This window comes from Crocodylus porosus, unplaced genomic scaffold (assembly GCF_001723895.1).
Source record: "Crocodylus porosus isolate Cpor-Errol unplaced genomic scaffold, CroPor_comp1, whole genome shotgun sequence".
In the NCBI taxonomy this organism is placed as follows: Eukaryota; Metazoa; Chordata; order Crocodylia; family Crocodylidae; genus Crocodylus; species Crocodylus porosus.
Window position 1 is genome coordinate 3772237 of NW_017728947.1, and position 14656 is coordinate 3786892.

The following is a 14656-nucleotide window of genomic DNA, read 5'->3' on the forward strand; positions in this document are numbered from 1 at the left end:
TCCAGAATGATTCTAATGCTGGCAAGAGATGCAGATTTGATGGCAGGGAAGTACAGGCTCCTTTTTACCTGATACTCCTTCCTTTAACCTGAAAGCATTATCCCCAAGAGCAATCAGGTATTTCAGAGCCATTTGGTTGTCAAACCCAATCCCGGGAGGAACACGTGTGATTTCCCCTTTTGTCCAGTGGAAGATAGGACAACTGTTTCACAACCTGGGAGCGGTCTCCAGGCAGAGGGAATCAGCACTGATCCAAGCCAGTGAAGTAAAGTCTCTGTCCCCTCTCGAGGTTGCCCTAGTGAACTGGAGTATTAATTCATTTGAAGGGGTTTCTCTTTAGGAGGAAATTTTATTCTAACACAACAACACGTTTTAAAACCAAGTTCTGGGACTAAAAATAGTTGCCCACTTTAAACAAGCCTGAAGTGTATTTTGTGATTAGTCCTCTCAAAGGAGTAGTTTATTTGACACATAATTAACATCTTCAGTTAGAGGCAGCAAACAGTCTTGAATGCTCCTACTAGCAGATGACAATCCAACTAATGAGATACATTTCTATGGGAGAAATGGTTTTAAGCAGCTTGTTTCAGAAATTCATCACTTAGGCTCAGTGGTGCTCAACCTTTTAGCCCTATAAACCAGGTAAGTGGCACAGGGCCTGGATCCCATGTGGGGTCAAGCCCTGCATGCCTAAATCAAGCCCGGTGGTGCCTCAGCCCTGCATTATTCTTCCCCACCCACACCCCTTTGAGGCTTTCCCTAGATCTGGAAATTGGGCAGCTGGGAAGCAGCAATTGATGATGCCACCACTCCCAAAAATATTTGGACCTGTGGGGATGAGCCCCATGGGTCATATCTGGCCTGTGGGCCATTGGTTGAGCACCCTTGAACTGGCTAATTACAGAGGCTTCCAGCATTTCACATACTGCATTTGTGTGGTAGCTTTTCTTGCACCCAAAACACCATGTATACACCAGGGGCTAAAGTTTATTACCTGTTTAAATGCCCAAACGGCAGTTTTCCAGCTGTAGTTTTGGTACTTCAGTGCAGTTTGTGTTTCCATTACCGATGCCGCATAGGTAAATAAATGTCCGCATGGCTAATGAGCAGGTGCAGCAGGCTACACAATGGCTAGGCAGGTCTGTGGCTCTATAGGTGTGTAAGCTGGGCAAGCATAAATCACATTATTCTGCCTGGCAAAATCCCATGACTACAAGCACCAGACAGGAACAGGGTGTGGAGAGGGGCTCCCCATGTTTTAGCCCTAATAGCTGAGTGTTTAAGGCACACAACCAGGAGACCTGGGATTCTAAACCTCCACGAGTGGTGTTGAACCTGCTCCTCTCTCAACTGCCCAGGACAGCTATACCATAGGTCAGGCATCAGCTAGGCCCCTCTCCAGCTCTCCTTTTGAAGCTCGGCAACCAAGAAAAAGGAGAAATGGAAGGCCAAGAGGAAGAGCTGAAGCTAGAGGATGTGGCTCAGTGAGATGGATGCTGCCATCGAAGGAGCAGGTCTGTGGTTCTTCTAGTCTGGATCCTTGCTCTCAGTGGGACAGAAATATTCCCCACTGCACCACTCTCCATCTATTTTAGCCAATGGCTATTAAATGCCAGGAGCAGTGGATCTGCTCTAGGGAGAAGGCTGGAGAAGAGTCAAGCTTATGCTCAACTTGTGTCCTGATAGTCCAAGCACAACGTTAGGAAATTGGTGAGAGACAGGCTCAAATCCCACCTTGGGGTTTCCTGCTTGTCCCACTTGCATAGGTTCAAAAACTGAGGTTTGGCTGCCTAAATGGCTTTCAGTGGACTTAAGCTTTGCTTTGAATTAAGGCAGCATTTGTTTCTAAAAGTTTATATGCCTGAGAGCTTGCTGTCATGGATGACAGGCAGGGAATTGGGAGCAGGTGGGATAGGGGTCACTTTAGAAGTTTAGGGTGTTGGTTGAGCCTACTGTTTGTCATCTCTGAATTACTTGTCATTTACTGTAAGCTGCCCTGAGGTTGTCTGGGTAGGGCAGGGCATAAATCAAATAAATAGCGATAAGTTTGGTGCTTTCTATGCAAAGGTTTCACTGCAGCATGGGCAGGGCACAGATATGAGACCCATTGACAGTGCAGAGGTTTACCCTTAAATTAAGGAGAATCAAACCTTTTGCAGCTGCATGTGAGCAAATAGCACCACTTACCCAACACTGGTGCACACTCTGTAGTGGCACATTCTTCAGAGGTTACAAAACACATCCGTGAAAGTCATGTTCAAGAGCAACAGGGATCTTAAATTTATAAAATCAGCCTTCACACTTAACCTACCTTCTTTTCAGAGCTCAAAAATGGGAAGATGAATGTTTATGCACCGATTAGGTAGGACATGAAAGTAGGCAAGAGAAGCAATTCCATATTTCCATAGTTACCCTAGTAGTATATTGACACCGTCTACACACAGAAGTGATCTCAAGAACTATGTTTGTAAAAAGACTTCATTAGAAATGCAACTAAGACAGACTTAGTTCTTCCCAAATTCACATCCTGCTTGAACTGATTCATAAGAGATACCCAGCGGCAAACTAACCAACATCTGATGCATCTGCAGGATTGCAGCCATGTTCTTTTACTTCCAAAACCATAAGCTGTTCAGCCCAGGGGCCCTGTGCAGTTCTTTGTGCAGCATTTAGTACTATGGAGCCCCGATCGTGTTAAGGCATGAGCATTTTAGTAATGAAAATTTTTAAAAAAGGTGGTGTTAGAATTGTCTGCACTGATTGATGGCATCGTTTTCAACTCAACTCCATGGACAGTGTGCCAACACATCAGCACCCTGTGTTAACCCCTGGCAAACCAGCCCCTGCATCTTCTGTGGGCAGATTTTCTTGACTTGTGACGCTGCGCACACAGAAACGAGGCTGGTGCCTGATAGAATTTTTTTTATTATTATTATTGAACAGATGAACTAAAATAAGCCAACAATATAATTTTATGCCAACAGCCATCTCTCTAGCACAGGCGGTGACTGACTCAGTGCACCCTTCTCCCCTCCCCCGGGCTCCCTTTTCAATGGGAAATGAATGGTTGTGGCTCATACGCAGAGGGGTTCAGACCCCAGCAATCTCACTGCACTTGCTCTTGGATGCGTGCCTGGGAAAGGAGGAGCTGGAGGCAGGGGAGGGGCAGAGAAACTAGTAAATATTTGGTAGGAGCACTAAAACAGACAGGCTTGTGGATTCCCTTGCAGGTTCACACACCGTGACTAGGTAGATGGGACAGATGGGAGTCGCACCCGCTAAAATGTGTCGCAAGCCCCTACTACTACTCTAGTCAAGCCAGGCGTTTCTTCTTCCCATTCCATGACAGCCAAGGGCCAGATGCAATCGGCTGGGAAGTTTGGCAGGGGAAGGGGCAGTCTATGTAAAAACCAAACCGAAAACCAAACCCCAAAACCAAAAACCAAAACAAAAAAATCTGCATTAAGCCACTTCAAAGTAAAAGTCACTTCTGATAACATAATTAGATATATTTTTAAAACGGCAGTACCACCATCCTAGAAAGACAGACAGGAGGACTTGCACTCGCAACTGAAGACAGACCAAGACAGCAGCCTGATTCAAAACCTTGTTTCTTCTCTAAAAACAGCACTCAGCATCTGTCTGAACGGGGAGAAAGGAAGAGGAAGCGGGAGGGAAATAAAATAAAATTGGTGCAACTTCTCGCCAGATGGTGCATTAAACAAAAGCTCCGGACAATCCCATACGACTACACGTCCTGTGGTGGCAGCATTCTCTCAAACTCTCATCGCTGTGTATGTCCGTATATATCGGCACATATACATACGCATACACACATAGGATATAGAATATTGTTTTTCGGTTAATGTTAGTTTTGATCCTAGGGGAAGGCTCATCTCTCCTTCACGTGGTTCTGTGCTCCGGCACTGCTACCATTGCCGCTCCCGTTACTGCTACCCCCACTCCCACTGCTGCTGCTGCTGCTGCTGCAGAGGACCTCTGTGAGGTCGTCCATGATGGTGGTCTCTTTAGGGTCCACCAGGTTGAACTCCCTGATGAATAGGATGAAGTGTGTGTAGAGGGTGTTTAAATGTCCATGCAGCTCCAGTGCCAAAGTCTCCTTAAAATGTGAGGAGTAGATGTGAGCCAGCACGTGGAACAGGTACTTGCAAATCTTCTTCACTAAGGACTCGAAGGAGTTGGGGAATTCCTTGCCTATGAGGGAGATGAAAAGAAAAAGCTATTACATGCAGAAGAGCTCTAGGCAGTCAACTCTCATTTCCATCTGTTCCTGGCCATTAAGCAAGCTAGTGCCGCCATCTGCTGCCTATGAAGTAGTAAAGGAGAAACAAGATTGCATGACAACTGGGAGAGGGGGGACGGGCAACCTTTCTGGTTACCCCACACCCTCCTTGAGTGCCATTCTAATCCCCTTTCCCTGCTCAATCTGCCATGTGCCACACACAGGTGGCTTATGCCACTTGCAATAAATGTGCTGCAGGCTGGCCATCCCCACATTGGGGCATTACCTTCAGCTTGCTGCACCTAGAAAACAGCCCATCAGCTAATGTACCACACCTGATTCCACGTTCAATGAGACTTCCTGGGGTTTTTTTTGGTTTTTTTTTTTCAATCCAAGACTTCAGGGATTTTGCAAATAAAGTCTCAGCTTTCTTTTCTTTTTTCTCTTTTTTTTTGAAACATAAGCTTCTTGTTTTCCTCATTGCAGAGGAGGCCAGAAAGAATGAACCCTAAAAACACAGAAGCTAGGAAACATATAAAGAGAAGTACCCCCACTTACATTTCTAATTGCCTAATTCAGGGTGCCTGACTTTGGAGTTTGGAGTTCTTTGGGATGGCTGCACTAACACTGACTTCTGAACTAGGGAGAGAGCAGAGACATGCCTCCCTGCGTCTCATCCTTTGCCACTCCCCTACTTCCAACTGCATTTCTGCCCGACCTGCAGTCTCAGTCCACCCATGCAGAGGTTGTCCCATGGACTTTAGCATGGATGGGACAAGTATGTGAAAGCTGGAGGATCCACAGAGCAGAGGAATATGAGCTGACAGAAGGAAATTCTACGCGCATTACCAACTTAGGTCTTAGCGTGTGCACAGCCCATCCAGACCACAAAGTTGTTTGCTGCAAAATTTATAGTGTGCTGCAGAACCTACATGCACTCATTTAGAATCACAATTCTGTAATTAGAGGGTGCAAATCTACCATACCTTCTGCTTGACCTCAGGCTAACATAGCTAACTATGTCTTTCATTTTGAAGCGTGTCATAGAGCTACAGGCCATCAGGCTAAGAAAAAAGCCCAGGTGCCCCAGAAAGCTAATATGCAAGTTCAGACAAGCTAAATTTAAATGGTATCCTGTCCCTTGGACACACCCATGCAGAGTCCTGGGTGCACCAACCACATGTGGACCTTGCTTGGAGCAGAAATCTGACCATAGCCAAAGTCCTTGTAAACGGCACCATGCAATAGGGGTAAGATTCCCCTTCTCTGACTGCTCTACTGCTAAATTTCTCCTCTGGCTCTGTACACTCATTATTAGCATCCCAAGGTACAGTGTGGGACAAGGGCCCTAGGAATGAAATGGAGGCAGGTGGTCCGTTTTCCCCTTCAGCCTGACCTGCATATCAGCCAGTAAGTTGTTTGGCTACAAAACAATCTGACAGCCACATCTGTCAAACAGCCAAAAAAGATATGCTGGGCTAAGGAGCAAAGGACTCTGCAGGTCTCCAGGGTCTCCTTATCTCTGCTAGGATTCATCTTCAGGAGCATGTGCATCAGTGTGTTATTAAATCTACAGCCCTTTGACAGGTTGCCTGGTGATCTTCCTACCACCTGGATCACTGCATTTAGAAACAGGAAAGAGAAAGCTGCCTGGCAACAATGAGGGGGAGGTGGTGGTAGCACAAGGCTTCCAATACAACTGTAGCCACCAGCAGAATGGTTAAATAATTAAATGAGCTTCCACTGTTACTTCTGTAAGCAAGTCCTCATTTTGCAGCATGGTTTTGCAGCTGTGAGTGTGATAGGAGCTGTCCTTATGACTCAAGGCTGAGCTGTGCAACTGGTGACCCATAAGGGGCAAGGTTGCAGCCCCTGGGCTCCTACCCTGCTGCTATTTCTCCCACCAGTCTGGCTGCAATAGCAGAACAAAATCTCTAGGATCTCCCTCCCTCTGGCTTCTGCTTCCTGCCTCTACCCCAAGGGAAGGGCAGTGTGGTACAGGGAGCTGAGCATGAGCCTGAGGGTGGCTACTTGGACACAGTGCAGTGGGGGGACAGCGCATTAGTTGCGGTGGGGTGGGGGGGACAGGACACTCCTGCAGTGTGTAGCCCAGAAGGGCCATGGCTCACCATGGTGTAGCCTAAAGGACATTTGGCTCCTAGGCGCTTAGAAATTGGACAACGTTGACTAAAGATATGGTCCATGTTTTGAAAGTGTCTGACAGTTTTAATAAGCAAGTTGCCTTTTCCCAAACTAAATGCATGACACGAAAGGTGTCACAAACACCAGGAGTTAAATAGGCTGTGTTTAAGGGCATAAGTAGTGCCAGACTGGCACAGACCACAGGTCCTAGAAGGTCCCAGTATCCCATCTCTCACAGCAACACCCAGCAGATGCTAATGAAAAGAACATTTATGCTGGGCCAATTCAGACTGATGTCTGTTTCCTGCCCCACTCCTCCTACAGCAGCAGTGTTGGGATGTGGCCAGGCACCTGGGGCAAAGAGGAAGTGGTGACTTTCTGGTTGCTGCCATGATCATGAAGATGTGGCTGATGGCAGCAGCTGCTTTTCTTCTATTTTCCCCCACCCCCGTCAACTTCTGGGACAGTTGCCCCTCTTGCCTCCCTGCCCCACCCAGTTATACCACTGCCCTACAGCCTCTGGCATTCAGACTCCTAGAAAGTCCTACTTCAAAGATTGTGTGTCCCAATATCACATGTTTGTTTCCAGTTAGGCTACCATTACTGAATTGGCTTGGGTTTCCTTGTTGTTTACTGACGCAACAAAACAAGGCCCTAAGTCATGCAAGAGCGTGCAAGGAAGGGAAAATTCACAGGAGAGGCTACAAAGCTGATAAATCAGGCTGAAGTTTCACTTCAGTGAACATTACTGAAAGTAACAGGGTATGCCTCTTATTGCTACAACAAGCATCTTGGACTCCTGTCAAAAAGCAATCCATAGAAAGTTCTGCGGTAGAGATTTTACTACATTTCAAAATGATTAGCCTGAGTCAAAGCTAAGCAAAGAAAAGTGTCTTGCTTAAGACCCTAATCCCTTTTACTGGGATACATAGGGGGCCTTCCCCAGAAGGAAACGTACCATATTTTGTAGGAAAGACATCCTCATCTGTCACTAGCTTCTGCACCGAACTCATGACGAAATCAACATACTGAGGAGCTGTGCACTTTATCTTCTTTCCCCGCTCATCATACCAGTAGTACTGTCTGTGGAGAAAATTGACAGTGTCATGCATTATACCTAGGACCCTTAGCTCAATTTACAGCAGGTTGTTAAAAAACACACGGGCATGTCTGGCCAAGTAGTTTAAAGTTGTACGTGACCTATCAACTTCAACCACAAGACAAAACTATATCTATTGCCACTGAAGCACAGATGTCCATTCCTGTAGAAGGTATCCAGGTTGTAGTTGTATTAGAGGATGCTTGAAAGCTTTCAATTAAAGATTTTTTTTTGCAAAAATCTAGTTGGTCTAATAAAAGATAATTGCCTCTACCACAAGTTCTGAATCCATTCCTGTAGAAGGAGCTCACTATAGAATGTCTTGCTAAATGGCTTGAAGCCATAAACTCTAAAACTCTTGGTTCAGAGATAATACCTTTTATTAGATCAACTAAGAACCAGGGGGGAAAAAAACTGCTCCTCCTTTGCAAGCTTTTGGGGACAATAAAATAAGGTATCATCTTTGAACCAACAGTTTTAGAGTTTTGCATTTCTTTTCGTCTCAGACCAACATGGCTAACAAATACATCCCTGAAACAAGGAAGAGGACAAATTTTAGCCAATTTTGGAATTATAAACTTCAATGCTAAACAACAAAAGTTTTCTACACCTCCCTGCCTTTCTGCTACCTGACACCACCAAGGGAAGAAATCCTGCTTTATTTGCACATAAAAGAGCAAGTCCCACAAAGGAACTGTCATGGACCCAGAGGAACAGCCATCCACCTTCAGCTTCCTCTGTGCAAAATGAAGTTTATTTTCTACCCATGGGGGACTTTTACCATCTTTTATTTTCCCTCAGCCTGAAGAAGGGTGTGTGCGCTCAAAAGCTTGCAAAGAAAGATTTTTTTTTGGTGTGATTTCTTAGTTGGTCTAATAAAAGGCATCGTTTCTGAACCAAGAGTTTTAGAGCGTTTTGCATTTCTTTTGATCTCAGACCAACATGGCTAACAAATACATCCTTGAAACCATACAATGCATCCACTTCTTTTAATACAGCACAACACTTTCTACTGGCCATTCTTTTTCTCCTCATTAGCTTGCTCAGTTGTCCTAGCACTAAGCTTAAAATCACAGGCAGCTTCTAAATGAAATGCTTCCATAAGCAAAGCCCAAAATAAAATTTTCCTCACTGAAGTGATATGCTCCTCCAACAGAAGGCAGATCCACAGACAAGGGCTAGAGGTAACACTAGGAGACACTTCTGTTACAGCAAGACTTGAGACTCCTCAATTCTGTTCCCAGCTGTCACACAGATGCACTGAACGACCTTGGTTATGTCACTTAACCTTCAAGTGACTTTCATTGGGGGTAGAGGGGGTACCTCCCTACTCTCCATATAATAGGGCTTAATTGTTTGCAAAGTACTTTGGAAAGCTTCCAAGAGAACGCATTATGCAAGTGTTAAGTGTTTGAGAAACTATGGTTTAATGAAGAAACAATAACACTATTGGTTCTAGCTCTAGCTCTACTTTTAAAAACAAAATCAGACAGGAGGCTGGAGTTTCTAGACCCAATAAAATGGTATTTAACGTAATAATAAGCTACCAGAAGGTGGCCTCATAATACCAGCTACCCTAACCTGGACTCCCTCTTGTGCTCCTGCAGCATTAACTACTATAACAGATCTATGCAATTTCAAGAGTTTGTGTAACTAGTCAGATCTCTCCTGCATCCCTGTTGTTCACTAGGCCAGACCCCATTCCTCTGCTCCTGAGCTACTGCAGGTGTCTGCACTTAGAAAAAGCTCAGCCTGACGAAGGGCATTTGTACCCAAAAGCTTGCAAAGAAGAATTTTTCTAACTATTTGAGTTGGTCTGATAAAAGATATCGGATTTACCCAAAGAACCTTGTCTGCCTATGTCCTTAGACCAACACGGCTACAACCTACACCCCTGTACTTATATTCACTACTCTGAACAAGTGATTGAGCCTTATTTTTTTTTTTGAAAGAGCAGGAGACAGGCAAACTGTAAACATGCCCAAACACAGTGTCAAGTCCCTTGAGAGCAATCATAATTGGGTCTGCTGGTCAGGAGGCATGTTGATTAGCTTCAGCTATCAAACAGCTCCATTTCTAAAGACAAAAGAAAAATGTAATAAAATGAATAAAGGCTACCAGAGGTGTAGTGACATGGCCAGGCACCTAAGGGAAGCTGCCATGCACAGAGTATCTTCCGATCTCTGCCGTGCCATGCAATTGTGCTCGTGCAGCAGTGACATGAGCTTTTTTTTCTGGCCGCTTCCCCTGCAAATCAGTGCCCAGGGTGGCTACCCCAGTCACCCCACTGAGAAAAAACACGTCATCTCCCTTCTACCAAAAAAGTTGGTATCAACAAAAGGGCTAACGTTAAGAAGGCTGACAAAGCTAGTGATTTGTATCATAGTGCCAGAGCGAGGGAAAAGCAATATCAGTTCCGTTTTAGAGATGGGGAACTGGGAAAGATGAAGCAGCCTTTGCCCAAGGCTACACAAGGAGTGCCTACTAGAACTGGGAGATCCAGGTTTAAATTTCTGAGTCATCCTTCATGAGAAGAAAGAGGACTGACTCAAACAGCATCCTGGGCACTCCTCGGTTATCAGCCAACTGCCAGACACCAACTGCACTGGGATGTCTCCCAGTTTAGAGACTGTGGCGTGGGCAGGGTTTACTAGCCACCATGCAAGTCCTCATGTAGCTCCATTTGTAAGTCCAAGCTGGAGAAGGATATACATTTTCTTTCCTTCTTCACTACAAGAATCAGACAGCTTCTCTGTAAATCGTTCCAAATGCTGAACTCAACTGTCTGCAGCAGGCCAGGGATCTGTTATATGACGTGCCTCAGACAAGCCATTTCTGGAAAGGATTAAGTGAGATTAATCCTGTAGCCCTAGCCAAACTATTGCTTCACCACACTAAAATGTCTAGCCACCTCTGTATCAATAATCCCTGATAAGGTGGGCGTTAGGCTCACCTAGGAACACTCTTTCATATCCTGGGTAGGGTGCCCAGAAGACTGGGTGACATGTTGATTTTGTCTGCCCAGAGCAGGCTCAGCCAGCAGCCAGCTGGGAAGATATAGGAGGAGTACAGGCTGCAAAGTGAAGCTCCTTGTGTACACACTGATTAACAGATAAATCCTGAAGCAATTAAATGGAAATATTGGGTTTGAGATTAAGTAGTAATTGGAATGGTGTTCTATTAACAGAATTTTTCCATTGCCTGAATAAAAAAAAAAAAAAAAAAAAACAAACCCCAAGGACCTTTATGTATGTACCAAGCTGTATGGAGGGAGAAGAAACCTCTCCAGAGATTTGCCTGGAGCTGTCCCACAGGAATGGGGGTGGAGCCACGGAGGTAAAGGAGGGGGCTTTCCTGGCACCAGTCTCCCCAGTACAGCTGTAGTTTCAACAGACCCGCAGCATACAACAGTAATCGTGAGAGACAGAAAACTGCAGGAACAAACCTGTATGGATTTGTAGGAATTTCCCTCAATTGGCAGGAAGTTTAAGACTATGCACTGATACATTCTCTGCGCATTTTTAATGTGGTGCTGACAATGCACAACCTTGCTCAGCTTTTTTAAAATAGTGGGGCTGACTCTAGAAGGGTGTATGTGAGCAAGCAAGTGCAAAAATTGACTGGTTAGAAATCTCTGTGGAGCTATATCAGGCAAAAACCTGCCTTGAAAGACAGAACCTCCATCTAAATCCAAAAACAGATAACCCAACCCTTTAATCCAGGGCTGATCCTCCAGGTTTAGACTCCCATCCAAACAGGCTGGGACAATCAATGCAAATACATGCAATTTGAATGGCAATTAACTCACATTAGTCCTGGGCAAAGTGTTAATTCAAACACTTCCCAGGTACTTGGGTTCAGATAATGGGCTTGTATATCTGTATACCAGAATAATCCTTGTATATCAGGATCCAAGAATAAAAGGCTTCGTCCCAGGGGGATGTCTGTCATTTAAGAACCTGTCTCCTACCACCAGTTTTAATTCCCTTTAAAATAACATATTCTGTTTTACACAACTAACCAAAACTCCTCAAATACAAGGAGTCATTAGGGCTGAGCCAGCCCCGGACCTGAGTCAGCCACAATGACATGGTTACACATAATTTACGCTGGGCTCAATAAGTTCCATTAGTCCAGCACTGTTGGAACACGCTGTGCTGACGCCACCTTTCTCTGCCCTGAAACACCTCCTGTGCCAAGAGGGGGAAGCAGCTGGCGGAGAGCTGGCTATGCTCTTCCATGCCGCAGAACACAGCTATCTGACAAAGCACCCATTATAGGGCAAAGGAGTCAGAAGGATCTGCCTCAGGTTTACAAACCATTTTATCAACTGAGTTTGAATCCTGTGGAAGGATCACCATCAGCAATAGGCCCGATCAACTTTTTAGTTAAGTTGTTTCCATACCGTGGACTGTGCCTAACGTGTTTAAGCATTTGCAAATGTTTTCCCAATTTGTGCATGGTATGGACCAGATTTGACATACTTTGTCCTGTAAATAGAAGGGAAGGGACAAGGAAAGCATCAGCAGCATTAAGGTTAGTTTTTGTTTTGAAACAGAGTCAGGTGCCACTGCATGTGCCAAAGAGGAGAAACTCAGGAGACATTTCCAAGGGCACAAAGAACTGTGATCACCTTCTGGGTGAGTCAGTACAATAATCAAGTCCTACTTTGGATGGCGCATGAAAAAAGAGCCCACCTCTGCAAAATAGGTACAAAGAAAATGCTGGAACCAGACTTAGCAATCAGGCAGCAATGCAGTGTGGGGTGAAATCAGACAGAAGTGGCAGACTGATTTCACTTCACACTATATTAGTGCCTAATATATAGTGCCCCTGCTTTACATTACACTTATTATGCAATTAACTGGTTAATCACACAATAAATTTAGACTGGCCACATGTGCAAAGTAACTAATCACACAAAAATGATTATTGTGAGAGTCAACCACTTATAAAGTTAGTGCTTGAAAATGTGTAACAACTCTTCAGCTGGTTTCTATCCAGTTTCAATACAAGGCCCTGTATGAAATAAATGTCCTAACCCAGTGAATGAATGCTGGAGCAAAGCAGATATGAACCCACCTCCCAGGGGCCACTCTTCTAAGCAGGCAGGCAATAGTGGCTGCACAGAGATCCTATTCCTAGAAATAAGTTTAGCTTTTTGCTGTATTTTACAGAAGAGGATAAGTATTATGGAGGAGTTAGAGCACAGGCAAAAGTTTAGTTAGTCAGCATCAAGGTGATAAGAGACCAGGGGAACAGAAGAGGACAAGTGCAAAAGGAAAGGAAAGCATGGTACACCAAGGCAGATTGCTCAGGTCCACCCTAGATCTGGGTAAGAAGGAAGCAGCCAATCCAAAAGTAAATGCTAAAAGGAGCGGGGGAAACCCTACGGACAGTCCATCATTGCAGAGGCTCAAGGAAGAAAGGGTATGAAGTGAAGAGCAGTTCATTGTAATCAAATGCATGGCAGATGAAGTGCAATGGTTACAGTCACTGGTGACTTTGGAAAGGAGTTTCAGTAATTGTTTCAGAGTAAGTCAGACTGGAAGAGGATGGGGGGACAGGGGAGTCAAAGCTTGTAACAGCTTGTAAGAAGGGCAATGAAGCAAAATGCGCTGGTTTTAGTCTGGGTTTCTTTAGGATATAAAGGCAACAAGCTCTCCTTAAAGCAGGGATAAAAGCCTAAAACAGAGCAGCTGACAAGGAGAATAGAGGATGAGGGAGCTAAGAAAATGAGGGGGTGGGTTATAATTGACAAATCCAGGATTTCAGTGGATGGTACAAGACACCTCATACAAGAATAAAACCCACCCAGGCAATTTAGAAACCTATACTCCAGTGACTGTCAGTTGATCTTAAACATTCACTGCAAGGGAAGTTAGCAGACCTACAGTAAGTACTCGTGAGCACACTAGCCAGCTTGCAGGCTCAGTCACCTAGGCTGCTTTGAAATTTCTGCCTCAAGTCAGAAGTGGGGAATGGGGGAAGGAGAACTTGACACAGATTGCCGAAGAGGGAGAGAAACCTTAGGAAAATGAACATGCTAATTTAAAGATGACCATAAACTGTGGAAAGACCCTAAAATTAACGTACTGGCAGTTTACTCCCATCTCATCATCTGTGAGCAGTTTTTACAATTCCCTGCTGAAGCAGGTCTGCTCAGTTACTTTCAGGAGTGGCTTGGGTTCTGCGTCTACCCAAAAATGTGACACTTGAAACTCAGGGACCTATATTTGCTCCAAAGAGTCTTACCAAGCATATGCTAAACACCACTTCCAGCCTACTCCAGCTGTCTCTCAAATTAAGTTATCACATTAATGAGCAAAAAAAAAAAAAAGTAAGTGATTTGCAAAGGGATTTACTGAGATATGTGCACTGTTACCACTATTAAGGCTGCCAAGCCAGTCACCATTCTGGTCTTTATGCCAGATGCATCTGCATCCCCGCCTGTTTCCTCTTCTTGGACACTGAACATCTCATTGTCGTCTTTCAGAAAAGCCCATTGCCTCAGTAACTGTGACCAGAAGTTTCCTCCATTTACAGCTGTGTAGCTGCCATCCTGGCTACCTAATGCCTGTGGCTGCACTAGCTGCTATGCCTGGCGGGGCAGCATCTGCAGATTATGAACTGGTTTGAGATCTTTTGAGATTAAAAGCCTCATGCCATATTTTACCTATAGAAGTTTCCCTACCCTGTTTACTTTCAACAAGGAGAGTTCTCTCTAACAAAGCCAGCGCCACCTGAAAGACTAACTGACTCTGGATGCAGGATAAACCAAAAGTCTCACCTGTCATTTTGACAGGAAAAATCTCTTTTAAAAAAGTCCTTCATAAAGAAGAGACTGGACCAAATCTGTGAAGGAAGGGACCCCAAGAAGAGCTTTTGGTAAATGGCCAGGAATCTCTCTGAATACAGGATCCCATATTGTTATGTCATAACATACTGGCCTAGGTAGACTACTAGGAAGTAACACATGAATACTGAAAAAGGCGAGACAGGTCTAGTCTCAGTCCAAGGGAACCCACCACATGGCAAAAGCCTAGATTACATCTGGAACTTCATAAATTTCATAGGCATTAGGGCTGGAAGGGACCTCAGGAGATCATCGAGTCCAGCCCCCTGCCCAAAGGGCAGGAAGTCAGCTGGGGTCATAGGATCCCAGCAAGATA

At 44.8% G+C, this 14656-nt stretch overlaps 1 protein-coding gene across 5 annotated transcripts in view; it reads right to left on the reverse strand.

Annotated features, from left to right (window-relative positions):
* Positions 1-2907: 2907 nt before the first annotated feature.
* The window catches only part of MOB2 (MOB kinase activator 2), a 190522-nt gene continuing 178773 nt past the window's right edge, over positions 2908-14656 (reverse strand). For all 5 annotated transcript variants that reach the window (XM_019551618.1, XM_019551616.1, XM_019551615.1 and 2 more), the window contains exons 4-5: positions 7344-7468; positions 2908-4215 (exon numbers count right to left, since the gene is read on the reverse strand). In XM_019551618.1, the coding sequence (XP_019407163.1) occupies positions 3893-4215; positions 7344-7468 (448 nt within the window). In that variant the 3' untranslated portion in view covers positions 2908-3892. The remainder of the gene's footprint in view (positions 4216-7343; positions 7469-14656) is intronic.